Source organism: Sarcophilus harrisii, chromosome 3 (assembly GCF_902635505.1).
Source record: "Sarcophilus harrisii chromosome 3, mSarHar1.11, whole genome shotgun sequence".
Lineage (NCBI taxonomy): Eukaryota > Metazoa > Chordata > Mammalia > Dasyuromorphia > Dasyuridae > Sarcophilus > Sarcophilus harrisii.
This window is the reverse complement of record NC_045428.1, coordinates 87640765-87660536: the sequence shown is the minus strand read 5'-3', so window position 1 is coordinate 87660536 and position 19772 is coordinate 87640765. Positions and strand designations below refer to the sequence as shown.

The window sequence follows — 19772 nt, the reverse complement described above, 5'->3', positions numbered from 1 at the left end:
ACAAATACACATAAGGACTGAACTACTTCTGCCCTCATGTAAGCTTGTAATCTAATGGAAGCTGAAAAGCTAAGGGCAGGGGAAAGGCACCTGGCACAGGAGGATGATGGAGAGTTCCAAAAAATACTCCAAAAGCAAAGCAGCATATGGCAAATGAATCAAAGGATAAATCCATGTAAAGTATATATTGGGTAATTTTGGGCAGTGTGAGAGCATTAATCACCAAATGAATCTGTAATACCCTCTTAAAGAAAGTGGGAATATTTTCCAAGCACTGGGGCCAACCTATTCAGTAGCCCAGAAGTGGAGATGAAATATTAGGCATGGAAGCAACTGACTAGAGTGGTGACTAGCACAGGTAAGCATGAGTAGTGTGAAACCAGTCTGGGAAGATAGGTTGGAGACTAATTACCTTGCATTCATTTTGCATTTACTTATGAACATATTGTATTACAAAAGGTGCTTAGAAGGAAAAGAGAGCCCCTCCTCCAAATAGTATTATTATGTATGGAATTTCTTTGTTCTGTTTTTCTATTATCAACAAATTATCTGAAGATACCTTATTTTTAATTTTGGTTAAAATCATTATTGGGTTATTTTAAAGAAAAGCTACTTTTTGTCATAAATATTAATGATTATAATATGGAAGATTACATATGATTATAAGAAAGTAAATAGGAAATTTCATGAGGAGTGCTGAATGACTGACCAATCTCATTGCAGTATTAAAATAATATAATTATAACATATATTTAGATTTGTGGGAGCACAAGAACCTCGGGGAATGTATTCTGCCTTAAATCAAGGTGATTTTTAATTCTGACTTTCTTTAACCCCAGCATTCTTGGTGGTCCTACAAAAGAACAGTTCCATGCCTTTCTTGGCATGTTGTACACTGTCATCATACACAGTATGTGATTTGTACACATGATATCTGCTTAAAAAAAAAAAGTCCTTACTCTCAATACCAGAACCTCCAAGGAGATCTTGAAGGTAGGTATTTGAGCTAGTTGCTAGTTTGTCTAGATTCCTAGAATAGAGTACAGCCAGCCAGCCAGAAAGAATATTCCATAAACTCTTTAGGAATTTCACTATCAACCTCCCCTACATTGCCTTATGGTCTCTCCCTTTTATATAGTTGGGAAAATGGAAAGTAGTTCCTTTTTAGTAAAAACCTAAATATCCTGTATCCAAGAGATACCCTTGAAACCATGACTTTAACTGTAGTTCAAAAGTACTTTTTCTGTTTACAAATTCATTATGTGTGGATTTAAGACTTTAACATCTGCAGTAGCTGGATATCAGTTTTCTTCTTCCTGATAAAGATGCATGGGAGAAGTGACAAGTGAAGGGTTTATGTCAATAAATATTTAAATTTAAATGTTAAAGGCATATAGTCACTACCACTATCAGAAGACTTCTACTCACCATCCCTCTTTCCAGATCAAAGGGCCCTTCCCTGGCTACCACCCTTTGGCTGCATTTTCTCCTTTTAGAATGGAAGCTCCTTGAAGGCAAGGACTTTATTTGCTCTTGCACTTGTATACACAGTTTGGCATATAGACTTTGATTCTTAGTAAGCATAATAAATGTTTTTCTTTCATCAGTTGACCAATCCATCATGGCTTCTACTTCTTTAGAACACTCGATATCTTTTCCAACATCCAAAATATATTTTTCTTTTACTCTTGTTATTACTAATGTGTTTGAATTTTCTATTTAAATATTTCTTTTAACTCTCAGTTAATGCCCCAACTTTCAGTTAATGCCTTCCTTTTACATGGAGCCTTTTCCTCCCTAAGCTTAGATTCTTTCTCTGAGAGGACCTCTTACTGATTTTCTATATACTGTGTTTTTATATATGTTTTTATGTTGTCTTTCTCATTAGATTGTGAGCTCTTTGAGAGATGATATTGTTTTAAATATTGTATCCTAAGTGTTTAGCACATTGCCTAGCACACAACAGATGCTTCATAAATGTTGATGGCTAAATAAGGAAACAAGACTTCTTTATGTAAAGATCTTAGGATCCTACTAAAAATAATTTTGTCTTTAAGATATTATGAAAACATTAATTCTGGTTCACCAGAAGCTCTAGAGTTAATCCCCACAGAAACAGATAATAGAACTGATATCCTGTTTAATCTGTCATCTGTCTGTCTATCTATCTATCTGCCTGCTGTCTGCCTGTCTGTCTGTCTGTCTGTCTGTCTATCACAACAATCTCAAAATAGAAAAAATGGTTAATAGACTTTATTTTAAAAACTGTAATGATTAGCCCTAGAATCTGATGATACATCCTTTGTAATATTTCAATTTCTACCATAAGGATTTTTGGTATCCTTCCATTACCTCTTCTCAACTAATACCTAGCCCATCATTAGTCACCAGCATAATAGATTTGTTCTACAATTGATAAATATGACTAAGTTGTATGAAGTATGAAGAAGAATAAAGAATTTATTGAGCAATAAAGTAAAACAGGCAAAGTTTTAACAGAATCATGAGAATCTTAAGACCCACCTGCTGTATTGTGACACTATTCCATTATATTAGATATTCTTATCACCTCATTTAAAGGGGCAGCTTGGTATAGTGGATGGAGAATTGGTCAGAATGACTAGGGTTCAAATGCTGCCTGACATATACTGACTCTGTGACAGTTGTCATTTAAAGACTTTTCAGTGCTTTAGGAAACTTAGAACCTTTGTGTGTTCCCTGTACTAAAGGCAGTAGAAGTCCAGTCACTATACCCTCTCTATTTCTTTATCTACCATATGTAATAATACAGTTCAGTTTGTATTTAATTCAGAAACATATTTTAAGGAGAATGAAATGATACATGGGTAGGATAATTTGGGTCACTACACCCTCAGTATTTCCTTATCTACCATATATAATAATACAGTTCAATTTGTATTTAATTCACAAACATAGTCTAAGGAGAATGAAATGATACATGTGTAGGATAATTTGGGTCATTGTACCCTCAGTATTTCCTTATTTACCATATGTAATAATACAGTTCAATTTGTATTTAATTCATAAACATATTCTAAGGAGAATTAAATGATACATGTGTAGGATAATTTGGGTGTAGTCTTTTTAAAGTTGGGGAGATTAAGTATCTTTTGGAGATGGATATATTGATATGTAATCAAGATATTCTTACAAGATGGGAGGCTTTTCTACCTTATGTTTAGATCATTCTATCTCCAATAGTAGTTTTTTTGGAAGGCATAATGGATTATATAATAAGGTGGAAGGATTTTCTACCTTATGATTAGATGATTATCTATCTATTAGTAGTTTTTTTTTTGGAAGGGATGATAGATTATATAATCATAAAGAATTCTCATGAAAATCTTTTTAATTTTCATTGTTAGCAAATTTTCTTCTTATTATAAGTGTATAGCATTTCATCATTTTCAAGTAATTATTAAGGTATCATTTATAATAAGTTTAGCTTATTCATCATTTCCTCTATCATTTGGATTTATAAACAAGTACTGTACCCAGAGTAGTGGATGGAGTACCAATCCTGAAATCAGAAGACTCTTCTTTCTGAAACACAATTAGCTATATGACTCTAGGCAAGTCAGTTAATCCTGTTAGCTTCCCTCAGTTTCTTCACTGCAAAATGAACTGGAGAGGGAATGCAAATCACTTCATTATCTTTGCTAAGGATACCCCAAATGGGATCAGAAAGAGATGAATGTGACTGAAACGATTAAACAACAACAACAAATTGTATCTAGAAAAAAAAAGTATTTAAAATTCAATACACATAGCAACCCTTAGCTTATGTGTTGTTTGGCTAAATAGCATTGCCAATACCTTTCTGCTAATTCATTTTTTTATTTTGAAGATCTGTTTTGTGATACTAAGAGAGTTGGACCTCCAAATCTTCATTACAGAAACCCTGCCATAGATCAGATAGCTGTTTGGCTTCAGTGATTCACCAATCAGGAAAATGCCAGTCAGCCAAAAGAAAAAAGGACAGAAAGGCTTTCAAGAGATCATCACCTGTAGCCAAATAGGACCATTAGCCATAATTGCCAGTGAACAGTGGGTAAGAGCCAAAATGGTTTCAAATAGACCTTTGAAAATTATACATTCTTTAAATATTTTTAGGGAAGCATTGTCAGAGATTGGGCAGAACTTGATTATTTGCCAAGCAGAATGACCTGGCTCTCCACATCTCAGCCCCTGAACTGACTAGTAGCTCTCTCTCCTCCTTTTCCTATGAATCTTGGACCCCCCTGCTGCATTGTGTCTAGGTAATAAACTACCTGCTTAGTAAAGTTTAGGGACAACTTTACTATGCTAATGATAAGTCTTATGTGAAAGATTTTCTATTTTTGTCAAAATCTCACCACTTTAGCACTAATCACCTCTCTTCTAGATTACTGTAATAATTTTAAAAAATATATTTTTATTTATTTAACCCACATTGCTTTATGAATCATGTTGGTAGAGAAAAAGGGGAAAACTATGAGAGAAATAGAAAAAAGAAAAAGAAGTGAATATAGCATGTGTTGATTTACATTCAGTCTTCTTAGTTATTTTTCTGGATGCAGATGGCATTTTCTGTCCAAAGTCTAATGGGACTGCTTTGCATCACTGAACCATTTAGAAGAACCAAGGCTTTCATAGTTGATCATCACTGTTATCGTGTACAATGTATTCCTGGTTCTGCTTGTTTCACTCAGCATCAGTTCATGTAAATCTTTCCAGGTCTTTCTAAAATTAGCCTGTTCATCATTTTTTTATAGAACAATAATATTCAATTACCTTCATGTACCACAACTTGTTCACCATTCCCCAACTGATGGGCATCTACTCACTTTCCAATTCTCTGCTAACATAAAAAGAAGATGCTGCTACAAATATTTCTGCACATGTGGATCCTTTCCCCTCATTTATGATTTCTTTGGGATATAGACCCAGTAATGGCACTGCTAGGTCAAAGAGTATGCATTATAGCCCTTTGGCCATAGTTCCAGATTTCTTTCCAGAACGGCTGGATCATATCACAACTCCACCAACAATACATTAGTGTTTTCCCACATCCCCTCCAACATTTATCATTATCCTTTCCTGTTATCTTAGCCAACTGAAGAGGTATGAGGTAGTATCTCAGAGTTGTTTTAATTTGTATTTCTATAATCAATAGTGATTTAGAGCATTTTTTCCATAAAACTATAGATGGCTTTAATTTTGTCATCTGGAAATTGTCTGTTAATATCCTTTGATTATTTATCAATTGGGAAATGATTTGTATTCTTACAATTTTTGACATAGTTCTTTATATATTTTAGAAATGAGGTCTTTATCAGAAATACTGGCTGTAAAGATTTTTTCCCAGCTTTGTACTTCACTTTTAATCTTGTTTCTGTTAGTTTTGTTTGTGCAAAACTTTTTAAATTTAATGTGATCAAAGTTGTCCATTTTGCCTTTCCTTAATGTTCTTTAGTTCTTCTTTGGTCATAAATTCCTCCCTTCTCCAAAGATCCCATAGGTAAATTATTCCTTTTTTCCTAATTTGTTTATGGTATCATGCGTTATGCTAAAATCATGTATCTATTTTGACCTTATTTTTGTATGGGATGTGAGACGTAGGTGTATGCCAAGTTTCTGACATATTATTTTCCAGTTTTCCCATAAATTTTTGTCAAATAGTGAGTTCTTATGTCTTACGAGGGTTTATCAAGTACTAGATTGCTATAGGCTTTGCTTATGAACCTCATGTGAACCTAATCTATTCCACTGATCAACTACTCCATTTCTTAGCCAGTATCAAATGGTTTTGATACTGCTATTTTATAATATAGTTTTAGGTTTGGTATTGCTAAGCCACTATACTTTGTATTTTTTTTCCATTAATTCCCTTGATATTCTTGACCTTTTGTTCTGCCGGAAGAATTTTATTATTTTTTCTAGTTCTGCAAAATAATGTTTTGGCAGTTTGATTGGTATGGCACTGAACAAGTAGATAAATTTAGGCAGAATTATCATTTTTATTATATTAGCTCAACCTATAATAATCTTTTATTGTTCTCCTCTCTGTATCCTCCTATCCTCCTATCCTCGATATAATTGCTGAATTTATGTTCCTGAAGAACAGTTCTATGTCACTCACCTGATCAAGAAGCATTAGTGGTTCCCTATTGACTTTAAGATAAATATAGACTCCTCTTTTAGACATTTAATGTACTTTACATTCAAGTTCTCCCTTTTATTTTCAGACTACTTCCTAAAACCTACCTACTTGCCATTTCCTATTCATGACATTTCATCTTATTCCATGCTTTTGCACAAGGTGTCCAACATTCCTGGAATAGTTTTCTTCCTTATTTCCACCCTGTGGGTCCCTTAGTTTTTTTCAATGATCATCTCAAAGGCCATTTCCTCCATGAGGTCTTTCCTGATTTCCACAGTTTTTTGTCATTCTTGTGTTTATTTATCTATGTACGTGTTGAATGCTTCAGCAGAATATAATCTTTTTGGAGGTAAGGGCTCTCATTTTTTACTTTGTATTTCTAGTGCTTAGCATAATGCCTGATACATACAAAATGCTTAAAATCTGCTTGTTAAGTTTTATACAATGGAATAAGGAAATACCCACATTGTCCTTTGCATTGGCTAGAATCCAATTGGGGATGCAAATTAATTTATATCAACAAATACTTTAGTAAAAGCATTCACAAAGTGGAGTTTGTCCAGAAGAAAATGACCCAAAGATTTGAAATCATTCCATACAATGATAGGTTAAAGGAATTGGAGGAAAAAAGGGAATGTGATAATTGTCTTCAAATATTTTAAGGCCATCTTGTGGATGATGGGATCCACTTATGTTGTGCAATTTTGGGAAGAACACTAGGACATAAAATTGGAAATTGAGGGAATGATGCTTTTTTTTCTCTTTTTGTAAGCATTAACTTCTGTATCAATTATAATAAATGAACACCGAAAGCCATGCAAAAAGAACATTATCGATGTTGCTTCAGAATTTCAGGTCCTAAATGAAAACCAAGTGGCTATCCATCCATTAGGAGTGATTATCTCCAAATGGTATGTCATGATTTAGGTTGTATGTTAGGCTAGATGAATTATGAGGTCCCTAAGATATTTCTGTAATGTCTAGGAGGGCAGAAAAAAAAATAGGGCTTTATACTGATCAAGAATGCTACTGTTTTTGTAAGACAGACTTGACATCTTCTAAATGTTAGGGAAAATTTTATCATTTCCTCAGAAGGGAGGGAAATGACAAGATAAATCTTGCGAAATATAGAAGTGGGAGAACCCTTACAATTAGGGAGATCTCTTCAAATTTGTGTTGGAAGTTTATTGTGGTCTTGTATTTTGTTGTAGATTTCAATTCAAAAAAATTTGAGAAAATCTTGAAGGAACAAAAAGTAGAGATATAGGTTTCATGAGGAAAGGTTCAAGTTTTTGAGATTATTAATTCCGCCAGTTGAAGACTTTAGGAGACCTTTCTTGTTTTAACTCTTGTACCTTTTTAATGTATCTCATATATAATTATGGCTATACATGTTATCACTGTTATAATGTAAGCTCCTTCAGGGTAAAAACTTTCATAATTTTTTTTGTATCACAGTTAGGCAGTAGCACAGCAGATAAGTTAGGGACCTGAGTTCAAATTTGGATTCAAACACAGTCATCTGTAAAATGGAGATTATAGCAGCACATACTTCATAGGATTCTTTTGAGGATTAAATGAGATAATAATTGCAAAGCACTTAGTATAATGCCTAGCACATAGCACGCACTATATAAATATTATTATTTTTAAAATCTGGCTTCAGACACATTCCAGCTATGTGATCGTAGGCAAATCACTCAATTTCCCCATATATTTCTTCATCTGTAAAACTGGATTAATAATAATAGCACCTATCTTCCTTTTTTTATTTTTTATTTTATTTAATAGCCTTTTATTTACAGGATATATGCATGGGTAACTTTACAGCATTAACAATTGCCAAACCTCTTGTTCCAATTTTTCACCTCTTACCCCCACCCCCTCCCCTAGATGGCAGGATGACCAGTAGATGTTAAATATATTAAAATATAAATTAGATACACAATAAGTATACATGACCATAACGTTATTTTGCTGTACAAAAAGAATCAGACTCTGAAATATTGTACAATTAGCTTGTGAAGGAAATCAAAAATGCAGGTGTACATAAATATAGGGATTGGGAATTCAATGTAATGGTTTTTAGTCATCTCCCAGAGTTCTTTTTCTGGGCATAGCTGGTTCAGTTCATTACTGCTCCATTGGAAATGATTTGGTGGATCTCGTTGCTGAGGATGGCCTGGTCCATCAGAACTGGTCATCATATAGTATTGTTGTTGAAGTATATAATGATCTCCTGGTCCTGCTCATTAGCACCTATCTTTCTATATTGTTGTGAGGATAAATTTGTAAAGCACTTTGCAAACCTTAAAGCATTACATAAATGCTAGACTATTGTAATTAACCCCTACCTTTTATTAATTACAGTATAAAATTAATAAGATGATTTACAAAAATTCAGAAGTAGATGAGTCTTACATGGTCAGATATGAGGAAAATAATAGAAATAAGAAAGAACTTCCTTTACAGTAGAAATTGTTAAGCCTTTGATTTTTTTACTAGGCTTCAAAGGTTCTCCTTCACTGGAGAACAACAAAGGTAAGTTAGATAATTATCTGTTTTTAATATTTTAGTTCTTTGAACTCCTTGCAGATAGAGAATTGAGCTTCTTAATGTTCTCTCCAGTCATATGCTTTGATTTATCCACTTTACTTGGTACTGGTCAGACCCAGAATCTTCTAAGAATTCTTTTGAGTTAAATGTTTTTTTTCCTTAGGTACTTAGCTAGCAGATGACAAATTTCTTCTTATACAATTTCCAATTTATTAGTTTTTTCCCTTTGTAGCAGTCCTCAGAAATCTAAGCTTATTGTCATTATTTTTATTTTCGTAATTTGCAAATTAGTAACTACTTTGTTGGTAAAATTCATACTTTCTAGTGCTTAGCACTATATCTGGCACATAACAAGTGCTTAATAATTGCTAATTGATTGACTGGTTGCTTGAATTAAATTCCTCTCTTACTCTAATATCCCTCAAGAAAGTCAGTCAATTCTTTTTGGTTTTCAGGAATTATACATATCAATTGCTGTTTTCATATTAGAAGCTTCTAGATTTTATAAAGATTTTATGTTTCTGTACAGAAAAATCAATGTGGAATTAGAATTCTTCCCTTCTCAAGTTATGTGTTTCATATCCAAGTTCTTTTATTTCTGTTCATTTGAAGCTTTAAGTGTTGTGTTATTTTAGCATAGAATTTATATATATATATATATATATATATATATATATATATATATATATGCCATGCCAGATTGTTTCATGCCTGTTTTATGTATTATTGTCATACTTTACACTAAGCAGACTAAGAAGACCTTGAAAATATAAGATTAATTAATATAAACTAGTAGCACTTAAAGTGTGAAAGTATAACAAGGAGACTATGTTTCAGGGATGCGCTTCTTTGCCAGAAATTTCTTTAATCAGAGCTACAGATATCCCTAGATGGTGCAATGAAGAGACTATCGGTCGGGGTCAGGAACACTCAAGTTCGAATTCAGCCTCAGAAGCTTTTTAGCTTATATGACTCTGGGCAAGTCACTTAAATTCCATCTGCCTGAGTTTTCTCAACATAAAATAAACATCATAATAGCACCAACTTCCCAGGGTTGTACAGAATAAATGAAATAATCTTTATAAAACACTTAACTCAGTTCCTGACACTTAGCAGCTTTTTAATAAGTGTTTCTCCTTTTCTTCTATTTTAGGAAGGGTCCAAAGTATCAGATATGAATAGGATTACAAGATGAAAAAATCATCAAATTATAAATTAAAATTATGTCAGATATGTAAGCACACAGGGAAGCTGGGTGTTTTTGGGGAGGGGGATGAGAGGTAGGAATAGTTTTGGTTAGAAGATTAGGATACATACAGAGCCTTTAACTATGATTAAAATAGAAATTGTATATTTAAGCATCTTCAGAATAGAATGGATTTCTTTTATCTCTTTCTTTACTTCTCTTGCTTTAGCACACAGTACCTATCCAGTTGTCAGTACTTAAATCTCTTAAGTATTTGTTGAAATGAACAGGAAGTCAGGAGGGAAGGAACCACCATTAGTCAGACAGGCTGGTTGCTGTATTAAAAGGAGTCCTTGGCCCTGTTAAAAAAAACACACTGACACTTTTTTCACTGTCAATATCTCCCAGAAATAGGACTCAAGTGGTCTTTTAAAAAACTTAGAAAATGAAGTAGCTTTGTTTTATGGTTATCTCTTTGGATGGGTTTTTACTCCAAATCCTAAATTTGTGATCCTATGATTGCCTTGGAGCCAGCTAAGGAGAGATTAATTTCTTTAGTTCCTCCAAAAATGAAATTTCATTAACAGAGGAAAAAACCCTTTCTTCATTCCTAGCACCACCACACATACTCATTTAATAAACTCTAGTGGCTTCCTGTCATTTCCATGTTCCAATAGAAAGAAAAGCTTCCATTTTCCTTCTAAACCCTTGCCAGCCCTCATCTTTACTCATCCTAAGTCTGCTGTGCCCATCCTTGAACAGAAGGATGCTGACTGGATATTCCCAGAGTTCTCTTCTGCCCCATCTCTATCTGCTGGACTATTTGACTATCTTCAAGTCCCAACTAAAACCCAGCTTTCTACATGAAGCCTTTTCATAGCCCCCTAAATCTAGCGCTTTCCTTCTGAGGTTTTCTCCAAGGTATCTGAACATGATTTTTTTGCTTATTGTTTTGTGCATTAGATTGTGAGTTCCTTGAGAACAAGAACTGTTTTCTTTCTTTTTGTCTTCAACACTTAGCTGAGTGTCTGACACATAACGTTATTCAGTCATTTTTCTATATAGCCTTGACTCTTTGTGACCCCCATTTGGGGTTTTCTTGGCAATAATATTGGAGTGCTTTAGTATTTCTTCCTCCGACTCATTTTACAGATGAGGAAACTGAGACAAATGAGATTAAATGACTTGCCCGGGATCACACAGTTTGTCTGAGGCTTGATTTGAATTCAGAACATGAGTCTTCTTTACTTCAGATCCAGCACTCTTGTCTAAACTTCACTACCCCAGTGCCTGGCATATAGTAGGTACTTAATAAGAATGTGTTGACTTGACTTTAACTTGTAGTTTAACACTTCACATGTAATCAATCTGCCAACAACATTAGTTCTTATTTGCTCTCCACTGGTTTTGCTTGGGGTGAAATTGTGGGAAGAGATCCTGGGAGATAGATGAAAAAGTTGGAATTTACACTGAGGTGGGTAAAGAAAAGAGCAAGAACAGAACACAAATTCATTGTTTGGGTTTGTTATTTTGCCATGTGTTTATATGGGATAAACAATGGCTATTTTATCACATTTTTGTCCCATCTATGAACATAGGTAGCCTTCCTTTGTATAATTTAATGCTGGGTATTTTTTTTTAAAGCAAGACTGACTTTGAAAAAAAAGAGCTTTCTTCTCAGGGAATTTGTTAACTGAGGTATTATTATACTGATCCTAAAAACAGAATAAAAGCTAGCCTCTAACTTACCAATAAATTGTTTGTTTGTGGTTAGTTGTTGGGAAGTCTTTTCCCCAGAGACTAATGATTTGGTTCACGGGCTCATCTGCAGATAATTATAGTACCGCACCAACAATTTTATATAATCTTATCACCTGTAGAATGAGGTTTCTATGGGACAATGCATTCCAAATTTTGACTTGAGACATTCAGAATCACTCAGAGAAGTGGAACTCTCCTTTTCCCCCCTTTTCTTCTACTCAGTGGACCCTGGGATTGGAAACTTTCCCAAACGTGCAGCTATTGTGGCAAGGACTTCAGAAGGGTAGCTCTGAAGGTTTTGGGGGATTTGGGGAGGTGAAGGGAGTGACAGAGGGCATTCAGGGTGCTGGAGATAAGAACTCATACTTCTTATATCTCACTTGATATTAATCACTAGCCATCTTTTCTGTCTATTGCCACTGCTTCTTATCAGGGTTTCTCCCCTCCCTTTCGGTCATGGATACAGCTCTTTCAATATTTCCTAGGGGGTTTTATTTATATATTGACTTTTGGTACTAATAAAAGGAAAATCAAAAAGAAATAAATAAGGCTTCCTTCTAAGTCTCTTCCCTTTATTTTTTTTTTCCACTTTTGACTCTGGACCATATATAGTCATATATAGATACTAAATGATCTATCTCTGTACATGAGACTGAAAATAAGATTCTACATTTCAGAGGAAAATCATATTCTGGTTCTTCTAGACTTTCCTTCCTTTGAATTGGTCTTGAACTCTGAAGTGAAGGCCAGGCCTTTGGGTGGCAGTTATTTGGAGAGTTAAATGGATGGTAACTGGGGATGTTTCTGGGATAAGTGAGGATACAGTGGGACCCTCTTCTTTCCTTTCTCATTCACTACTGCCCTCATCCCTTGCCACCACAGACTTCACTCTGGATCTAGTATGGAAGAAGGTGAAAAAGAATTGCTATCTGGTTAGGAGTGGAGATGGATAGAGGTAGTGAGCCCCTTCAGTGTCCTAGGAAAGGCAAAGAGAGGAAATGACAAGAAATTCCAAAAGTAAGTAGCAGCAGGGAATGAAGGATATTTCTTATATCTTCTTGCTGTTCCTGGGTAGTACTTTGTAAAGGCAAAATACTGATTTGTCTAGTGTGCGTAATGCAGGAACTGCCTTCAACTTTATAATTACTTTTATATGTAGAAAAGTTGTTTTGTCTTTTATATATCACTAAATTTTACAAAGATTGATTTTTGAAATGAGTCCACTAAATTCTGTTTTATTTCACGAGAATATGAAGTTTATATATATGTACAACCCTCCCAAAATATCTTGCGGTTTAGTAGTTAGATAATTTTCTTAAGGACCAGGCCTTAAACTAAAACTAATCTGATTCTCACTGGCCATCAGCAGGTCCTAGACCAAGCCCTATTTGGTCATTGTTTGGGTCCTCACAGACTCTGAATGTGAGTAGTAATTTTTTCTCCTTTGTTCAGACCCCATGAAGATCTTTTCCTCCTAGATTTATTTATTTATTTAAATTTTTTTTTTTTTTTTTTTGGCCTATGTGAAAAAGGAGATTTTTTTGCTTCAATTGCCACCTAGCTTAATCACTAAATGGAGACAGCCTCAGTCAGACTGAGACCTGTTGAAGAATTTAGCTTAAAAAGACCAAAGTCTCCCATGTCATCCAGGATCATCTTCATTGATCTCTATCTTGCCACTGGACCCAGATGACTCTGGAGGAGAAAGTGAGGCAGGTGACCTTGCCTAGCCCTCTTTCACTTAAATCCAATTTACTTCCATGTCATGATCCTTTTTGAGAACAAAAGACAAACAACAACTATATTATAACCATATATAACCATGTAATTACTGAAAAATACTTGAACATTTGATCTCATTAGAATATAAACTCCTGAAGAAAAGGAATAATTTCACTTTTTGTATTTATTTCTCCAGCACATGGTATATAGTGCCTAGAACATAGTAGATGCCTAATAAACACCTGTTGATTGATTGACTTGAGGCATTTGTATAGAGTCAATTTTTAAAAAATGCAGGACAATTACATTTTCTCCTTATATAATCTTTTTGCCTATTAAAAATGGCTGGCTTTTTAGGAAATAAGGGATTAAAACTAATTAAAACTTTATTCGTTCATTGTACTTTAGATAGAACTCTACCATTAAAATACAGAAGTTGAGAAGAAAAACAAATATTGTAGTTTATTTGTAGGATGAATTCTTTTCTTGATATATAACAAAGGGAATTCTTGTAGTGCTGTCATAAAGAGAAATACATGCTTTTGGAAGTATTTGTTCTGGTAATATCAGTAAGTTCAGTAAAGCCTAGAGATTTCTGGAGCACTCTGCTGGCTCCTGAAGCCAGGAGTGTATTATGATTTACTGGCTTCTCTCTGTTTCATTTGATGAGCTGTCCTAGGGAAAAAAAAAAACATTTTCAAGTAATAAAGCATCCATTTGGCTTCTAAGTAATGAGAGAAGCATTGCTTTTTGCATTAACTATTTATTCAGGAAGAGGAGAGACCAACTGTTAATGAGCTCTATCAAAAGAGAGTAGTAGAAAACTGAAGGAAAGAACTAAGTGAAATGCCTTTCAATTCCATATGCAGTTAAAAAAAAATCCCCAAAGCTGAAAGGTTTGAACTACTTGCCCATGTGACTGGTAGCCTGCTGCACTTGACAGTTTGGGCAGATATATTAAAGTGTAACTGAACTTAATGAGGTACTGCAGGGCCCAAATCAACAGCAGAGAAAGTCTGGCAGTGACTGGGTGAGTGGCTAAGACTGATTGGATCTCTCTCTCTCTCTCTCTGTTTTTCTCTCACACAAAAATATATATTTTTTTATGACTATTATTTTTGGTTTGGTGCTTCTCCTATCATGAATTAACGGAAAGAAAAAGTCATTTAAAATGTTTAGTTTTTGTTTTGTAGAATTAAGCTAAGGCATGAGATATGGAATAAATATATTATGCTATGGAGAGATTTTTTGAATGAAGATATAATAAATGCTCATTTAAATTGATGTGCTTTTGATTTTAGTTGGTAATTTGAAGCAATTTCTGTTCTGGATTGTGATTCCCCCCCCCCCATTTTTAAGTATTTTCCTGATCTTGTATCAGAAATAGATTAATTTTGATTTCTAAGTGAAGTTTAGTGTTCAGGAATCTGGATTCTTTACAAAGTTGCACATGTTGTCATAACATAAAGTCTGACATTTCTTAATGTGGTTTGTTTGCTTTATATTAGTGAACCAAGAAAAATGTATGGTATTAGATAGTAATTTGGAAAATAAAGCGTCTTTTTTTTTTTTACTCAAAGTAGCTGAAAGAGCCTTCTTTTTCCCATTTCTTCTGCATGCTACTCACTTGACCTTCAGGGCTTTAATTTCCATTAAGTTAAATCTATGCTTAAAATTCAAGTCAATAGACCCCAGATATAACATTGCCACTTAATAATACTATTTCATTACAAACCAAATGCTTACTGGTATAGTAAATTCAATAGAAATGAAGTACTAAACAGACTGATGTACCTGTTTTTCCCCCCCTTTATTACAATTTATTCTTAAGGCATTCATAATGTAATTCTTTAGAAAGATTTAGTATTGTTTTGAAATTTATTTGATGTATCCTTATAAAGAAACAGACTTTTTTCTTTGCTTTTCAATTTGACTAGATCATATAAAAATATGATAAGTAATAATGTAAATAACAAAGAGAGACTCTTAAAGATCAAGAATGAAGGTAATTTCACCCCTAGATAAAAGCTTTATATTTTAAACATTGCATTATGGTTCAAGATAAATTTTATATATGTTTATAGAGTGCATTTTGTTTTCATCACTAAGGAATAGAAAAGAGGTAGAGAATGGAATTGCTTTGGCAGATGTTATAATTTCTTTTTTGTTATTTGGAATCATTAAATTGAGAAATCTCTTTCAGATAATCACCCCATTCAGGAGATTGGTATTGTGTGCTGAAAACAGAAAGGAGATGGAAGACTGGATTAGTTTACTGAAGTCTGTACAGTCAAGGGAACTTTATGAGGTAAAATAAAATCCTTTTCACTGTATCATGTTGCTGTTCCAAAATCAACAATTACCAGAGTTCTGTTAGATTAAAATAAATATATATGGATAGGGTATTTCTATATTTTGTGTGCATATATATACATGTATAGTATATATAATTTAAATGAAAGTACTATAATTTTTATATCTCACTTTTAATTTTCATTTTCTTTTGTATTTTTTTCAATATATACATATCTCCTAATTATGTCAATAGTCACATTTGGTACTTGCAAATTTGTCTTAACTTTTCCTTTACTAGGCGGCACAGTTTAACGTGGAACATTTCTCAGGGATGCATAACTGGTATGCCTGCTCCCATGCTCGACCTACCTTTTGTAATGTATGCCGAGAGAGTCTTTCTGGCGTTACTTCCCATGGCCTGTCTTGTGAAGGTAATATATTCAGTCAGTGGCTTTTTCTCTCACTTCATTGTGTCCTGAAGATGTAAGAATAAGATGCAAGAGCTTCTACCTCCTTTAAAATAAACAAAAAACTATTAATGACAGAAAAAACATTCCATATGGGTAGAAGGGAAGGTGGAGATTGTCATAGCTTTTATAAAATATTGACTTTAGTGGTTAGAGTTTATTTTAGTGTCAAGTTGTGTTCTACACGTAGGAATAACTTTGAAATTTATTTGTTTTAAAGGAAGATGTGATAAAAATGGAAAAGACCAATGTGTAAGAAATGTAAGTCAAAATAGGATGAAAGCATTGCTCCTCCAAAATTACTGGAAGCTTCTTTTGAGCAAATCTTCTGTTTTCCAATTTTATAGCAACATTTTGTTTTTAAAATATACATATGCACAGATTTGTTTCAATTATGAAGCTTTCTTTTTTTTTTTTTCTCTTTTCCTCTGGAAGGAGAGAAGGAAGGAGGAAAGGAAGGAAAGAGAAAGGCAGTCCTCCATTACTTAAGTCAAGTAAAACAAATTCTCATATTGTTTATGTCTGATAATGCAGTTCTTATTTTATATATTAGCTCTTCATTTCTCTGTCATGTGATGTGCAGCATTCTTCTTTGTTAATCTCTGGAATTGTAATTGATAATTTAATCAAAATCTTTTAAAAATGATCAATTTTACAATATTGATGTTATATTTAAAATTGTTATTCTGGTTCTTTTGACTTCATTTGATATCGTTTAATACAGGTCTTTGTGTGTCTCTTTGAAACCATCTTTTGTCTCAGTTTGCTCAATCATTCTTTAATGGATGGGCATCTCCTTAACTTCCAGGAATTTTTTTAGCCTTCACAAAAAAGAACATCTATAAATATTTTTGTACTTATAGGAACATTCCCTCTTTCTTTGCTCTCTTTAGGCTATAGACAGTGGTATTTGATCAATAAATCAGTCAGAAACATTTATTATTCTTAGGTCAGAGGGCATGCATAGTTTAGTATCTTTTTGTACAGGATTTCAAATTGCTTTCCAAAAGAGCAGGGCCAATTCACAGTTCTACCATCAATGAATCAATGTGCCTGTTTTCCCATTAACTTCTTCAATATTTATCATTTTTGTCAGCTTTGACAATCTGATGGATGTGAGGTAGAACCTCAGAATTGTTTTAATTTGCTTCTTTAGTAGTTATTTGGAGAATTTTTTGAATGGCTATTTTTATGGAACTACTTGAGTATACAATATGTTCTTTTATTGGTCATTTGATTATTATTTCCTAGATATTATTTATAGTTTAGAACAGTGTTAACTCTTTTAAAATTTATATTTAGCTATATGAATCTTTACTTTCCTTCAATCCTTTAAAAATTTTAAAATCTTTGGCCTATTTTTCTTTTAAAAAATACATTTTTATCTTTAAAAAAATACTAATAGCATTTCTGCCAATATCCTTTCTTCATCTTTTCTCACAGAGAAAAGTGTGCCACAGTCATTACCTCCCATCTTTGCAAAAGAGTGAGGTGGGGATGGATATCTTCTCATTTCTCTTCTTTAGATACATGTTCCTTTTTTGTAACTTGCAATATTTATTTTTTGAGTGACTTGTGGTTCTTTTCATTTTCATTGTTATAGTTATTGTATAGGGACAACTAGATGGTACAGTGGATAAAGTATTGGGTCTGGAGTCAGAAAGGTTCATCTTCCTGAGTTCAAATCCAACCTCAGACATTTGTTAGCTATATGACTGTGGGCAAGTCACTTAACTCTTGTCTCAGTTTCCCCAGCTGTAAGATGAGCTAGGGAGGAAACTTCTGGTAAATTATTTTGGTATTTTTGCCAAGAAAATACCAAATAGGGTCAAGAAGACATGACTAAACTGACTCAATAAAAATCACTGTGTATATTATTTTTTTTGCTTTGATTTTCTCACCCTGCATAAGATTATGTAACTCTTTCTATGACTTTATATATTCATCATTTTCATCCTTATAGCATGATAATATTCTAATAAAATTAACATACCATCATTTGTTTTAACTACCCCCCAATCAATATGCATGCATTTTGTTTCCAATTCTTTGCATCAGAAAAAATGCTACTATACATATATTTGTATATATGGAGATACTTAATTTTGACTGTTCACTTGGAAGGGTTTTACTAGAAAATTCGGTGCTGGGTAAAATATAAGGGACAGAGAAGTTGTTAGTCAAGTTGTGCTGATTCCTAGGGTACTAAGGTCGATGAACCTGGGGAAGTGAGGGAAGTGGGTACAACTCTACTGAGGGATGGCCTGAAGGTATATTCTAAGACTACAAATTGCAAGTGATTTTTTTTTCCCCCAAGAAAGGATGTTTTTTTCATAAAGGAATTTCCTAAACTAATGAAAACACAGGTCTATCTTTCCCTTATCCCTAATTTAAGTTAAAAGATTTGTATAACTGAAAGCTGAAAACAATGACTTATTTTTGAGTAAAAGGGACACTTCTACAAATTATAGGGACTCCACTTTTTCTCATTCACTGACTCTCACTCATCCTGAATATTTCTGCCATATTAATTCTTAACATTCATCATTTCACTCTCTTGACTTTTTTTACTGACTACAAAAATCAAGTTTAAATTCTTTCTGGACTGCCATAATTCAATTCTACTTATCCAGTGCTGTTTTCCACTATTCCCTCTGAACTAGGTGTTCCTCATTGGAAAAGGACCTAATTCTTCCATCACAAATTCCTGGCCATCCTGCTCTGTCCGGAAGCCTTCAGTTGGGGGCCAGTGATATGATTTTTGGAGAAGGAGGACTGGGGAGAGTAGACTCAGGGAAACTTTCAGAGATCTCAGAGCAGAAGACTCAGTCAAGTAAAGCAGCTGAAGGCAGGAGGGATTCTCTACTTCTTCCCATCTCAAGCTCCCTTCTTAGTACTTAAATACATCCCAGCTAGTGGGTAGGCAGCAGCACTATTTCCCTTCCAAGTTCCTCTCCATCTTTTGGACATCTTTGACTTGCCCTTGGCACACAGGCTCTATCCCGAGGAAGAAGCATCACTTTTTATAGATGAGGAATTGAACTAAGAGGATGATGTCCAGCAGCAGCATGCTCAGGCTGCCAGTGAGCTTGGGGAGGAGGAATCCACCATCAGCCTACTCTATTTCAGGGCTCCTTAGCAGCATACTTAGCCCATACCTCATACATGGTATTCCAAATCACCAGGGCAAATAGGAAGAATAGTCCTCCTGACTTCAGGGCTGGTGCTCTATCCACAGCTGCCCCAATAGATTATAATTCTTTTGAGAACTATTTGTTCTATCTTTTGTTTGACTACTTGGTTATCGGAAATACATACATACATAAACACGTGTATATATACAGATACATGTATGTGAATATACATGTTGTAGTTTATATATCTTTCTTACCATACTTTTATATGAGAAATGTGATACAAAGATTCTGCCTTCTAGGTTCATTAATTTTGTTTGTTCAGAAGTTTTTCAATTTCATGTAACTGGAAGTTAACCATCTACCTCTTGTTTCATTAAGAGTAAGAATAGCTATGAAAAGCTTCTCTATGACATGTCTTTCAATTTTTAAAAAATATTATTATCTTTAATACTAAGATAAGGTATCCATTTAGAATTTATTGGGAT

At 33.8% G+C, this 19772-nt stretch overlaps 1 protein-coding gene across 9 annotated transcripts in view; it reads left to right on the top strand.

Moving 5' to 3' along the window:
- DGKH (diacylglycerol kinase eta) overlaps positions 1 to 19772 on the top strand; it is a 217618-nt gene that overhangs the window by 115001 nt on the left and 82845 nt on the right. For 8 of the 9 annotated variants that reach the window (XM_031958432.1, XM_031958431.1, XM_031958438.1 and 5 more), the window contains exons 5-6: positions 15592 to 15696; positions 15982 to 16114. In XM_031958432.1, the coding sequence (XP_031814292.1) occupies positions 15592 to 15696; positions 15982 to 16114 (238 nt within the window). Of the gene's footprint in view, positions 1 to 13679; positions 14419 to 15591; positions 15697 to 15981; positions 16115 to 19772 lie in introns of those variants that run through there. The other variant, XM_031958439.1, reaches the window with a different exon arrangement.